Source organism: Sebastes umbrosus, chromosome 8, assembly GCF_015220745.1.
Source record: "Sebastes umbrosus isolate fSebUmb1 chromosome 8, fSebUmb1.pri, whole genome shotgun sequence".
In the NCBI taxonomy this organism is placed as follows: Eukaryota; Metazoa; Chordata; class Actinopteri; order Perciformes; family Sebastidae; genus Sebastes; species Sebastes umbrosus.
This window is the reverse complement of record NC_051276.1, coordinates 9,159,967-9,174,739: the sequence shown is the minus strand read 5'-3', so window position 1 is coordinate 9,174,739 and position 14,773 is coordinate 9,159,967. Positions and strand designations below refer to the sequence as shown.

General features: G+C 42.5%; 1 protein-coding gene across 1 annotated transcript; it reads left to right on the top strand.

The window, feature by feature from the left end:
- Positions 1-231: 231 nt before the first annotated feature.
- LOC119493553 (3-hydroxy-3-methylglutaryl-coenzyme A reductase-like) lies at positions 232-13,476 on the top strand. The gene is made up of 20 exons (XM_037778983.1): positions 232-388; positions 2,279-2,453; positions 2,915-3,026; positions 3,142-3,229; positions 3,324-3,408; positions 3,501-3,606; positions 4,315-4,421; positions 4,513-4,632; positions 4,716-4,876; positions 6,471-6,724; positions 6,806-6,972; positions 7,913-8,107; positions 8,235-8,393; positions 9,171-9,328; positions 9,444-9,549; positions 9,635-9,805; positions 11,730-11,870; positions 11,971-12,129; positions 12,547-12,701; positions 13,099-13,476. Exons 2-20 carry the CDS (start codon positions 2,289-2,291, stop codon positions 13,151-13,153), a joined length of 2,664 nt encoding a protein of 887 aa, XP_037634911.1. The 5' UTR covers positions 232-388; positions 2,279-2,288; the 3' UTR covers positions 13,154-13,476.
- Positions 13,477-14,773: the final 1,297 nt, after the last annotated feature.

Sequence of the window (14,773 nt, the reverse complement as noted above, 5' to 3'; positions counted from 1 at the left end):
ACCTTAATACATCCATGTGAGGCACCCATAGCTCTTCCAGGAAGTAGCCCCCTCCCTCAGCAGCTATAGGCTCTCTGTGAGACCGTCTGAGTCAGTTAGTGGCGAGATTAGGCGTCCTCGCTCTGGCCACGCCCACATTACCGCTGTCGCCTAGGAAACGGGGCGTGGCCAACGCGCTAGTGAAGCAGGTGACCGACGTGATTGGCCGAAGTGTCGGATGATGTAGTAGCGTTCCATCGTGCCATCGTTCCATCGCTCCTCTAGTGAGCTGCATCCAGGGAGCCGCTCCGTGAGTCGGTGAGACCGGGAGGCTGCTGGGATCTATAGGCACCATCATCATCTTCATATACCTCTCTCTCAATAATCACTCTACCTACCCGCTCCTCAGGTAAGTCAATATTACCTTCTTCAATTAAACATTCATTTTATGACAATTGAGAATAAACATATGGCCTGTAATAATAGGCTGAATCCAGCCTGGGTCGTGCAAAGCCGCTCCGCTGACGCATCCAGCAGACAGAGATCTATACTGGATAACTCTCTCCTATAGGAGATAGACTCAAATAATATGGAGGAAGGAAGAATTTATGGGCTATAGCCTATTAGTCTTATTTTTATTATGGAGTTTGTCTTTAGGGAGTGAGTACTTTTCAGTGGTCAGGTGTAATCTGCTTAATTGATGCAGTTAAAATGATGTTATCTAATTTAAGAAAATAAACTATTTAAAGGGGAACACCAGCTAAATTAATGTTATCTCCATGACTGAGGAAAGTTCAGTGAATATTAGTGAACATTTTTCGAATATGTTTTTGAATATGTAAATCAAGGCATCAAGTGTTGACAATTTATTTTTCTTATGCTTTTAATTGTATGTAAATACTACTTGTTTCTGACTGTCCTCTTGTTGGTATGATGATTCTTTTTCTTTATTTTTTCTTTGATTTTTTTTTTGTATTTTACATGTTCGAAATACATTTTTAAATGAAATTAAATGAAACATGAGCTCCTCTCTCTCAAAGACCAGAGAATTAGTCTCAAACTTGTGATGTCATCAAGTATTTAATAATATATTTTTTTAACACAAATTAGTTTTATTTTGTTGTATCTTGGTCCCAGTTGTGAAACAGATCTAATTTACCCATATGATCAGAACAGTCCCCTGGGTGCTCTCAGTGGTATATGACATCTTTACTCATTCATTGTCTATTGAGCAGCTATAGTTTTTGGATTTGGGAGATTGAAAATGGAGTGTAGTTCCCCTTTAACGTTCATGAAATGTATAGGCTACCAGTTAAGAATGAATTCATTCCTCTCAGTTAAATTTATGATGATTATTATAGTTTAGATTTAGCTTCTCGTTGGCCTATCCCTTCAATCATACTCAAGTTTTAAATCATTTCCTGCTTTGGCTATAGATGTCTTGGCCAACCTGGCTACTTTTGGCTGTGTGACAATATTCTCCCTGGCATGTGTCACTAGTCACAGCAATGATTCAATGGTTTTTACCAACCACACCATAATATTGCAGTATAGTTTGAAGAACGTGGAACTGAATTGTCATTAAGTTTTCTGGCAATACACAAAATTAAAAACAACTCTCTAACATCATTTGTGTGGAAGGCATTTAAAGTACATAGACTCAAGGTTCATATCTGAATATAAAGAGTGAAAGGTCAAACTGAAGAACAAATCAATAAAAGTTATGTCCTGCATTCAAAGTTGTGTTTCTGTGAAAGCTGAAAGTATTAATAAAAGATAATAATGAATATAAAATTAGGTATTCATTATGCAGAATGTTTGTTTAAGGATTATCAGTTTAACTGGATTATTAATAATAATATTAATGCATTAACATGAGGTGCAACTAATTTCAGCTATACATTGTTGGAAGGTTTAAATAATAATAACATGTTTTACAAGATGATTGTATGTTTTGTTTGAAACATCTGTAAAGTATCTGATAACGGTAGCTGTCAGATAAATGAGTAAAAAGTGCAACATTTCCCTTTGAACTTGACTTGTGGAGTTGAGGTATAAAGTAGCATAAGATGGAAACACTAAAGTAAATAATGTACTGTATACATATACTATAATTCCCTTTGAAAAGTGTAATAGATTTTTTTACTTCCATTGTGGTTGCATTTCCTATGATGACTGACACGTCCTGCTCACAACGTGAATGCTTTTTGTTCTCCACGTGTTGTTATGTAAAGGTGTGCAGCAGCAGTCACTTCCAGCTTCTCTCAGCTCACATTCCTCTACTTGTGTTATTTGGTAGCTCTGCAACCATGCTGACCCGTCTGTTCCGTATGCACGGCCTCCTGGTGGCCTCCCACCCCTGGGAGGTGATCGTTGGCACGGTCACCCTCACCATCTGCATGATGTCCATGAACATGTTCACTGGCAATGACCAGATCTGTGGCTGGAACTTCGACTGCCCCAAAACAGAGGAGGTGAGTGAGAATATGAGAATGAGAATATGTCAGTTATCTGTAGCAGTGTGTCCACCACACAATGTAAAGTCGGCCACCGAGCTAGTTTGAAAGTGCCTCAACACTTGCAATTTAGATTATATGTCACACTTAAGTAGTGACAGTATATGAATACTTTTACTAACCACACAGCTCTTACGTAGTGCCCTTATCTCCAATCAGAATTTGTATGGATATTCATGACCAATCGCTTTTATCCCTTACCTAACCATACATTTTTAAATGGTTCATATTTTGTTACACTTTGTTTAACTCTTTTTTTACTGTGTTAGCTGATGCATCTTGTTTTTTGCACTATCCCCTTTGCTGCTGTACATTGCATATTTCCCCACTGCGGGACTAATAAAGGAATATCTTATCTTATCTTATCTTATCCTAATCGGTGACCTTGCCACTGATCAGATTTCTCTCTCTTTTTACAGCAAATTCTGAGCAGTGACATCATCATCCTGACCATCACACGTTGCATCGCCATCGTTTACATTTACTTCCAGTTCCAGAACTTGAGACAACTAGGATCCAAATATATTTTAGGTAAAATATTGATGAGATGTTTAGAAGACGCTGTGGATCTCTTGGCTGTAGAGGTTTTTTTTATAACTAGCTAGCTAGATATATCTAAAAATACACCTCATCTACTCTCTTGCAGGCATTGCTGGCCTTTTCACCATATTCTCCAGCTTTGTGTTCAGCACAGTGGTCATTCACTTTCTTGATAAAGAGCTCACGGGCCTCAAGTAAGGACACACTCTGCATGCATGCATGCTGTCCTTTCTTACCAGCACCTCTGGTAAAAAAAACTCCAACTGATTGTTGTGTTCTGTCCTCCAGTGAGGCTCTGCCGTTCTTCCTGCTTCTCATCGACCTCTCCAAAGCGTGCGCCCTCGCCAAGTTCGCCTTAAGCTCCAGTTCTCAGGTATGAAGAAAATGTTCACTCATCATACTGCAACGTTCCACATGTGATTCACCATTAGCCTTGACTTCTATATTGCACTATAACTTTTTCAGGATGAAGTGAGGGAGAACATTGCTCGTGGCATGGCGGTACTGGGACCTACCTTCACTCTGGACGCCCTGGTGGAGTGCTTGGTGATCGGAGTGGGAACCATGTCAGGTACTTGCTGCCATTTGGAGTCCTTATGTCATTACACCATGACGTCACTGTTACAGAGGTGAAACAGGCTTTCAACTAGACAGAACAGCAAAACACTGTTTTTCAGCTTGCTGTTAAGTTCTTTAACCCTTTGAACCCCAAACGGTTTCAGGGCGTGTTTTTTGCACTTGTCACATTTTGCTCACTGTGGCCTTGTTTTTCATTGCAATGTATAAGTCCTGCACCTCTATGGAAACAACACAATCATGGCAAGAAGTGGAGAGAACTCTGAAATGTCTTTTGTGCAATATAACAGTTATAATGCCATAAATCATAAAAAAAAGAAAAAATGCAAGTTGAATTTCTTTGATCATTTAATTTACAAAGAATTTGAAAAAAAGACGGAATATATAACATTTTTCCGAATGCCCACATGTGTTACCAATGTTGGGAAAAAATGAGGGCTCCACATGCACATGAAATATCACTATATTAAGCTTAGATTTGGTTCCTGATGGCACACATGATCCTTTCAAGGAACATCGCAAAGTTGCAAAATCTGACGATAATATCAGTGTATTTTTAGTGATTTTTTTTAAAGATATCATGCTTTTTGGGGGGTTTTGAGGACCTGTAACCCTCGCCAGGATCGCTAGGTAATCCTGGTAATATAGAGGCCACTTCTCACGTGACTTGTGAATGCCTGAGTGTCTGTCTTGTATCTTTCAGGTGTGCGGCAGTTGGAAATCATGTGCTGCTTTGGCTGCATGTCTGTCTTGGCCAACTACTTTGTGTTCATGACTTTCTTCCCTGCGTGTGTCTCACTGGTGCTGGAGGTAAGCGTGCAGTGCTTCATTGTATGTATGTGTGTGTGTAATGTGTGTATTAATGTCACTTTCATTGACCGTGTTGTGTTTGCTCATGTAGTTGTCCCGCGAGAGTCAGGAGGGCCATCCTATCTGGCAGCTGAGCCACTTCTCAAGAGTGATGGAGGAGGAGGAGGACAACAAACCCAACCCTGTAACCCAGAGAGTCAAAATGATCATGGTAACACCCCTGTTTGCTTTATTTGTTTCTTTGTTTTTTCACTTGAACACGAGTGTGATGTCTAATCTCTGCTCCGTGTGCAGTCTCTGGGCCTGGTGATGGTCCACGCCCACAGCCGCTGGATCGCTGAGCCCCTGTCCATCAAAACCTCAATGGGCATCCCACAGGTCGGCATGGCGCTGGACCACCTCTCGCCCAGGAGGATTGAGCCAGAGAAACCGCTTTGGCACTTCTACCTCACCAGGTAAGGGCTGGTGATATGCTTGATTTTAACTCCATGTGTGTGTGTGTGTGACGGCTACCCTGCCTTTCCTGCAGTGCTTCGGAGCATTGGTTGTGCGTGTCCTCAGAAATTAATGCTATGCATCCACAAGACACAATTAAGCTTGTGAACAGTGGAGACTGTATGTCAGGATGTGAAGTAAGAAGAGGCAAAAACTCCAACAACACTTGTCGTATAAAAAACAACTTTATTGACGGTCCAAAGATAGCGATCTAATTACCTTCTCTATTTTATGATGTCTTGATGCCAATGAATTATCTTGTGTATTTCCAGATAGGAAATGATGTTACACCTTGGCCTACTCACGTAATGACTTTGTTTCTGACACAGACACCATGAAGTCTGGAAATCACAAATAAAGAGACATTCAAGTTGTGTTCACAAAAGACAATAGTGTTGTGATGATGTTAGAATGAAGCTTTTATCACAAAGGTTCCTCTTAATATGTCAGCATAAAGAGAACATCAAAGTGTATATTTAAAGGTCCCATATTGTATAAAGTGAGATTTCCCTGTCTTTTGATTATAAAGCAGGTCTCGGTGCTACAGGATATAAATACTTTGAAAGTATCAAAACATTCAATCCACGAAGAAATGCATGCAGCCCGTAATCAGAAACAGTCCCTTTAAACGAGCCATATGAATTATACAGTGACCGGTAAGTGCCGATGCACTCTGAGTAGTTGACACACCCATTGAGCCGCTGGCTGACGTAACGCTATGCGGATAGTGACAGCGCAGATCGAAAAAGAAGAGATTTAATGAGTCATCATTGCGTCATATCATTGGGTTAAAACACATGCGTAGTAAAATCTGGTCTGCACCCGCCGAAATTGATCCAATAGCAACACACGAGCATAGCTCCAGTTACACTGCGTATGTGTCACACCCATGGATGTATAAAGAGAACTGGATACAGCGTCGGAGGCGGGCTCCCGCTCATTCCTATGAATGCTGTTCAGTGGCGCGTGATGCCAAAATGGCTCGACTGCCGAGTGATAAAGTACCCAGATCTTCCGGCAATCTTCTGCATCCATTGGGCCTATAAAGCAGGTACTGCAGCGTTTTCCGTTCACCCTGCCTCCCAGCACACACACATTCATACACTGATGGCAGAGGTGCCATCCTGCCCATAAGGATCTAATCTAAATACTCATTCACACCGATGGCATAGCCTTCGGGAGCAATTTGGGGTTCATTGTCTTGCTCAAGGACACTTCGACATGTGACCGGAGGAGCTGGAGGTTCTACCTCTGAGCCACAGCCGCTTGGTCATACATCATAAGAACATGTCTCAGTCTCTTTCAATAAGCCTTGGCGCTGATGCGGAAGACCAGAAAACGCTGACCGACTGTTTTTTGAACATTAAAGCATGTAAACATGTTCTAGTAGAAACCCAAAATATAAGTATGAACCTGAAAATGAGCATGATATATCTCCTTTAAGAATAAGGGACAAAAAAAAAAAACGAAACAGTTGGTAACCAAGGCCAGTCTTAGCTTTTGAAATCACTAATAGAACTTGTTCTCCATGTTGTTGTGCCTCTTCCCCTGCAGGATGATAACCATGGACATAGAGCAGGTGATCTGTCTGGGCTTGGCCCTGCTGCTGGCCATCAAGTACATCTTCTTCGAGCAGGTTGAGATGGAGTCTACGCTGTCGCTGAAGAACCCTATCACTATGTCTGCCCCCACCCTGACCCCACGACGGTCCACTGAGACCTGCTGCAGGAAGGAGCCATGCCCTCCCAGAGCCCTCGCCCCCGCCCAGATCGTGGCTGCCCCGGCACCTGCCAACAAGGCAGAGAGAGGTGCGTCAGTGCTCGGTGATGATGCTGTCGCAGATGCACTTGTGTAGCACTGTGGTATACAACTCTGTCTTGTTTCCCTAGATGAGGTTATCCGGCCTTTGTCTGCCCCGACCGCTGATCCCCAGCCAAAGAGCATCTTTGTCATGGGGGAGGAACAGGAGGGGCTCAAGTCTGAAGCCGATCAGCCGAGCATCCCCCCGAAGCCCAGAGACCTGGACGAATGTGTGGCCATCCTCAACAACCCCGAGGTAAGACAGTTACACATAAACCCATAAAACCTCACGTTCACAGCCCATTACTCAGCTAACCTGAACGGTTACATCACCTCGACCCGGCTCCCAAAGGTGTCTGTTTCGGTCGTGGAGCCATATCCCACCAATAAGACTGCAGGGTTCTAGGCAGTTGTGTGATTTAACTACGTTGTAATGAGCTTAGTCACTCCACTCTCTCTTCGAGGCTGAACCAATTAGAGCGTGACGCCAATAGAAAAGACACTCACACTGATTCCTCTGGCTCTGTGTGGCCTCACATCTACTCAGCTCACCACTCTCTCAGACAAGACACATTAGGTCCTCGTCACATGCAGGTTGAAATTTCATTGCAAGTCGAATCCAATTCTCCCATGCTGCTTCACTGGAACGTTTCTTCTAGTAAGACTTGGGAGATAAGAATATTTCCGTGGATAATAATGTGTGGACAGAGATAAACTGCAGAGGCAATAAGCTAACACTTCAAGTATTGCTAAGCACAACTATCATAGCAGGTAATGATCACTTTCAGTCTACAGCCAGTACAAAGATGTCACCTGCAGGGAGGCTAGATATCTTCAATATGAATTAACTGCTACAAGATGTGTTGGCTCTGATATTAAACACCACACACACCTCCCTTTGTCGCTCAAAGTTGCAGATTGATTGATGGATTGATGTTATGATATTACTGGTTGCAATCGGTTGGTACTAGCTTCCGTAAGCACACGCCATATTTAGTTTTACAGGAAGAACAGATTTTTCGATATAAGAATACGAAGAAATTGATTTTTGTCATATTTTTTTTTATTACCGGGGATGTGATCTAAAAGGGTTAAAAATGCGTTTTTTCCACTTCATCTTACCTTAAAGTGAATTTCTAAGTAGAATCAGTGGCCACTGGTCTGACCAAGTCACTGCATGGTTGTGTCTCTTGCAGCTGGGGGCTGGTTACCTGAGTGACGCTGAGGTGGTGAAGCTGGTCAACTCCAAACACATCCCTGCATACAAACTGGAGGCCATGATGGAGAAACCAGAGAGAGGGGTTGCCATACGAAGACAGATGATATCCGCCAAACTTCCCTCTCCTTCTGCGCTCTCCACCCTGCCGTACACCGACTACGACTACACTAAGGTGAACACACACACACACACACACACACACACACACACACACACACACACACTCAAGAGAGAGTGCAGTCCTGTCTGTAACCCTCTGCTTCGTTGTCAATGTTTACATTTTTTTTTCTGTTTTCCAGGTTATGGGCACCTGCTGTGAGAACGTGATTGGCTACATGCCCGTACCAGTAGGCGTGGCTGGACCGCTGCATCTGGATGGGAAGCAGTTCCAGGTTCCCATGGCAACCACGGAGGGCTGCTTGGTCGCCAGCACCAACCGCGGCTGTCGAGCAATCGCTGTGAGTGTCAGATATATTGTTTTTCCAAAGACCCTGATAGGACAAGTACCAGGGTGGACAAAATAATTAAAACAGTCAAAGAGATGAGGCTCCTTTTATCCACATTTGGCTTTTGACACAGTTGTTGTTGTTGTTGTTGTTGTTGTTGTTGTTGTGGAGTAGAAGCAGTGCAGATTTTCTTGAAATATTCAATCTGGATTTAAACTGTATTACGATCGTAACAATAATGTAACTTTCAGTTTGATGTAATTACGAAACCCAAGCTACTGTAGTTTCAAGAGTGTGCCAAGTGATTTACAAAAAATGAATGAGGTGGTATATAGGAAAAATATATATAAAAAAAAACCTACAGCAGTAGGGTTGCTTAGCTGTGATGTGAGGTATATGGTATTTGTATTAAATAGAATAAACCATACAGAACCACTGGTATGTTCCTCACATGTGGAGTGAGTTTTACTTCTTACTTACAAATGAATTATGAGGTACAAATAGGAGGCCATATATAGATAGAAATGTGTGATTTGCACTTAGGTTGACTGTGCTCACAAGAAAAATGACAGTCTTCCCCTTGATAGGGATGTCAGATCAGAAAACACTTATGTGTGTCATGGAGGGCAATGACAAATGAGTTTGGAGGACTTGTTGATCATTTGTAACCTCTTTTGTGTTTGATCAGCTTTGATTTTCAAAAAAGGAAGTTCTTTTTAAAAGTGGTGTTTCTATTGCTGCGTACTGCGAACACTGTGATAACATGTACTGTATTTGACTTGTGGTCAGCTGGGAGGCGGAGCCAACTGTCGTATCCTGGCTGACAGCATGACTCGAGGACCCGTAGTGAGGCTGCCCTCCGCCTGCCAGGCTGCTGAGGTCAAGGGCTGGCTGGAGAGCACAGACGGGTTTCAGGCCATCAAAGACGCCTTTGACAACACCAGCAGGTAAAACATGAACCCTGACACGGACAGAACTAGAATTCAAAGTATGGGCTCAGTGTCCGTTGTGAGTCTACATGTCGTTTTTGTGTGAACGAGTCTGTACTTCCTTTTTGTGCAGGTTTGCTCGGCTCCAGAAGCTGCTGGTTGGTCTGGCTGGGAGAAATCTCTACATCCGCTTCCATTCCAAGACTGGAGATGCCATGGGGATGAATATGATCTCTAAGGTAACTGTTTCATAATGACTCTAGTAATGAGCTAGTCCTGACGTCCTTCATGGCCTTGTTTAAAGGATAATTGTTCTGCCTGCAGGGTACAGAGCAGGCTCTGAGCAGACTGCAGCAGCACTTCCCAGAGCTGCAGGTGATTGCTGTCAGTGGGAACTACTGCACCGACAAGAAACCAGCTGCCATCAACTGGATCGAAGGCAGGGGCAAGTCTGCTGTCTGCGAGGCCACCATCCCCGCTAAAGTGGTCAGAGAGGTAGGAAGAGCCGGGACTGAGAGGGCAGCTTACTGTCCTTATTTTTCAAACTTTGTAAGGTCTTTAGTGGCATTAACCAATTTAAAGGTGGACTCCATCTGTGTTCTTCTTTTTTATTGAAGAAAATTCATTTACAAACATTAAGGCATTGTAATCTAAACTAAATACTTCTAACATACAGGGCACAATTGGATAAGAAAGATAACTTAAATTGTAAAAAATAATATAATAACAAAAATAAAAGAGGGTAGAAAAAAATTAAAGGAACAAAAAAGAAATGCATAAATAAATAAATAATAATAAGACTGCACTCTTCCATAGTAACTCTAAGGGTTAACCTGTTTTTACAAATGGCTCAACCATCACGCCCACTCAACCATTAGCAGAAAGCAGTGATGTAAGTTACCAAAGTAATCTAATCAATTAGCCTATAAATAATGTGAACGCCAGCACTAGCTGAGTCACTGTTAGCAGTTTGGATATAACTGAAATGGTTAGATTGGATTCTTTGAAGTAGGGTTGTATGTATACTGCCGTGTTCTGAGAGGTAAAATTACTGCTTTTTTCAAGGGAGTCTGGTGGCTTTGAAGAGAGCGATATAACGGCTTCAGTTCACCGTCAGATAGGCGTCTGTCTGACGGCGAGGTAAAGCGGCTGTGGACGGGAGCAGCAGAAAAACTTATTTTATCCACCTAAAAAAATCTATATGAGTTTAAGTGTAAACGCTATATTTAGAATATTTTCACCGATTTACCTCTCCATCAGACGGCCCGTTCGGATGGGAAACTGAAGTCATTATATCACTCTTTTCAGCCACAAGACTACATTGAGAAAAATGATCATTTTACCTCACAGATATACATCGATCGGTTAGTTTGTGTTATTGTGTGACTTTCTAATCTAAACTAACGTGGCGTCCACAGCAGTATCATTGCTTATAGCTTTGTAGCTGGTACTCTTGTCTGCTTCTCCAAACTGAGAGCGTGCTAACCGCCTTCTAAGTTACTGTCTTAATACACTGACTATGGATAAGGATATATGTAAAACTTTAGCCTATATTTCTATAGCACATTTCAAATTTGAAAGTGCTTTACATGAGGTGAAAAAATACATTAGAACGGCATTTAAAAACACAGTGCCCTCCAAAGTTACAGTCTTGTTAGTACTTCTTTGTGTTACTATCCCTACGCTGCAGCACAGCGTCATGTTAGGAAGTGATCTTTTAAAGGTCAGTATTAACGAGAGGAATGACCACAGCAAGCAGAAATGGTTTCAATGTTCATATGGGCATGTGAGTGTTCTTTTTTAGACAGACTTGAAAGGTCTGTGATCCTATCCTTTAAAATATGTTTCATGCACAGCTCACGCTTGATTTTAAGGGCCCTTTCACACCTATACCTTGTTTGGTCCGAACCAAAATTACAGGGGTAAAATCAAACAAAATCAAACAGCCGAACCTTGGTCCGACGAAAAGAGGTGGTCTCAGTCTGTATCAAAGAGAGAAGAGAAAGAGAGACGGTGGATGTGCTGAGAGCAGACAGGTGTCAGACATGAGGCTTCCCTGGCATCAGGTCCAGCTGGATATACTAGATCTATGTCATGTTAAAGGCATGTGCATCTTTACAATGAACAGGACGGTGTGTACCGCCGGAGGTAAAAATAGCCCCGGTGTGAAGCTATGCAATGTGAAACCAAAACTTACCGGATCAAATGTATACAGTGTAACAAAAACACCACCCTAGGTTCAGACTTTAGGTGTGAAAAGGCCCTAAAAGACCTTACTAAATGTACACTTGTTCAATTATCCTTCAGTTAAATACTTTGATCTGTCTCACTAACATGTCCTTCACACAGAAGTTATCATTAGAATCATCCTATCTTATGTTAATATCAGCAAACTCATGTTCACTGCTTGTCGCTGCAGGTCTTGAAAACGACGACAGCAGCTCTGGTGGAGGTGAACATCTGTAAGAACCTGGTGGGCTCTGCCATGGCAGGTAGCATCGGTGGAAATAACGCACACGCAGCCAACCTGGTGGCTGCCATCTACATAGCCTGTGGACAGGTAAAGTAGTTCTCAGGAAATATTGTGCATCTGATTATTTCAATGTATTCTGGTGTTTTTCCTATGTTAATGTACGTGGCTGTGTGTGTGTGTTCTCCAGGATCCAGCCCAGTCAGTGGGCAGCAGTAACTGCATCACCCTGATGGAGGCGTCAGGACCAACAGGAGAGGACCTGTACATCACTTGCACCATGCCATCCATAGAGCTGGGCACTGTAGGAGGAGGAACCAGCCTGCCCGCCCAGCAAGCCTGCCTCCAGGTACACACACACACATGCAAGCACACACATGGGTGTCATGTTTCTATCACTGATCGATCGGAGTTGGAGCCGATAAATACCCGTGACTACTGAGACATTTGTCCCAGGAATTAATGCCGATAGACTTACATTCTTTTCCTTTAGATTTACCAGAACCATTACTAGCCTAATCCTAAACCGAACCACTGACCCAATAATCTGCTTTTTTCAAATTGGGGACACAGCTTTTGTCCCTAACAAGCCGTCCCCAATTAACTGGCCTTTAGTCCGAAATGTGGGCAATACATTACCTATAAGTTCAGTTGTTTCATGAATAATTAATGTTAATTCTGCCAAGCTTGGTGGCTCATGTATCACAATATATTTAGCTAATTTCCTGAAGTAGTCATTCATGTGTGTGTGTGTGTGTACGTGCAGATGCTGGGCGTGCAGGGAGCCAGTCAGGAGTGTCCAGGGGACAACGCCCGGCAGCTGGCCAGGGTTGTGTGTGCCACCGTGCTGGCTGGTGAGCTCTCACTGATGGCTGCTCTGGCTGCCGGCCACCTGGTCAAGAGTCACATGACACACAACAGGTAAGAGCAGGGAACCATCTTTTATAGATTTGCGTGAATCATTTTTGTCGACACAAACGTCAGAAAGATATGCCAAAGACTGAATTGCCATATACTGTACATTGCATACGGTGAGTTCTTTAACTGCTGTAAAAGAGCTCAGAGACTTCCTGTCTCAGCATTCCATTGTAGCTATGCTCTTGACTTCCTGAATGCTCTGGCTAAGTGAGCTGGAGCAGCAAATCTAATTTTTACAAGCACATATACATTATAGCCTATATTGACACTTATCATACCATTTACAGCTTTAGCTGATTTGCCACAGATACACTTTTATAAAATAAGGAATTTATAAGCAGTGTATATTTGACATACAGTGTGATGGAATCTAATCTAACCTTAACTGTTCTGTTTGCAGATCCAAGGTGAACCTACAGGAGACTCCAGGAACGTGCACCACGAAAGCTGCCTGAGAGGCTGAGCGCAGCCCGGCCTCCTTCAGTGAGCCCAGGTTACTGGACGGGAGCAGTAGACCCCGCACAATATGGACATTACGAAAAGGACTAATCATTCATCAAGAAAGCAGACCTCAGATGTCTTCCGAGTGCTTTCACAGAGTCACCGGAGTGTCTTTTGACCAATCTCTATGCTGGATATGAAAAATCTGATTATTCTGTGGGAGTTTTATTCATTTTCTGTATCTGTTTGTGTTTTATGGGGCTGACTCAGAGCAGAGCAGTTAACACTGTACATCTTTTATTTCCATATTTAAGAATGCTGTCAGCTTTTTTGGGGACAGTTTGGGTTCAAATGGAATATTTTCTGCTGTCCTGTTGCCAAACGGAGCATTGTGAACAGACACAGTGAATGCTTTGGATTGTTGAATGTGTGTGGCCGTGCCGCTTACTGCAGATTCTGCATCATTTGATGCTTCATCAGCTAACAAGTAACGCATATTGTCACAGTTGTGAATGAGCCCACATAGTTCAGCAGTACCGCGAAGCGGCCCCGAGTCCTGGTTCAACCACAGTGAGACAGAAAGTTTAACCACCACTGAATTAATTGACATATGAATGTTTGATTATCTGGATCCAAGTGGCACTTTAAAACAACGACTGCAATTTAAAGGCTGAGTTCATCTCCTGTACAGGTATGTATAGAACAGATGAGGTCAAAATCATGATTGCTTCCTTTAAAAAAGGAGGAGGGAGGATAAATAAATAATGCTACAGGTGCCTGTACTGCTAATGGGAGCATGCAACAAATCATTAACCCATTCAGGTTGGGATTATTCTGTATAATCACCATAAAGAAACGAAACCAATGGCTCAACTCACCTCTGCGCTGCATTTCCAGTACACTTTGAAGAACAGTGTTTTAGCCCATTTACTACAGATATGTGTGTGTTCAGGTACTGCAATATATCACATTGTGTCTGCTTTCAATCAAACAAAAGTTATGTCACTGTGTGGTGACAGACTCTTCAAATCAGTCTGCATTTTAAAGAGCATTAGCGTGCCCCGTCGATGCTTCAGATGTGCTGTGGGTTAAATGAATTCAGTTATCGTGAGTCTTCCTGTTGTACAAGTGGATGGCAAATATTTTGGATATATTTTGTAATAAATACAAATGGACTTTACAATGACAGATTGTACTGTTTTGATTAACGCTTTGTCGTGGATTGCACGTAAACTGAAATATGGAATTTACGGTAACGTGACAGTAAATGCACCGTTGGCCTCGACACTGAAGAGCTGAGGTTCATGTCAGCAGCTGATCCATCTCTCAACTCAGTGTTTGTATCTAATCTGTGAAGCTTCCTCGTGTTGCCTGTAACATGAAAACTACAGGCAGAAGCTTCATGTAGCATGGTTCCACTGTTCACAGATTATTGATTACCACTGACTGCATTATTAAAGGGAAACATTGGAGGACACTTTTCCAGTGGGAGAAGCAAGCAACGGCCCTGATCTAACAGATTCACCGTGTGGCCATATAAAGTGAAATAATAAGGTGATTTATGTATTATTTAATAATCCGGATGCCCTGTTTTGTAAAGGGATTAAAATCTAGGAATTTATAATTTTTTATTA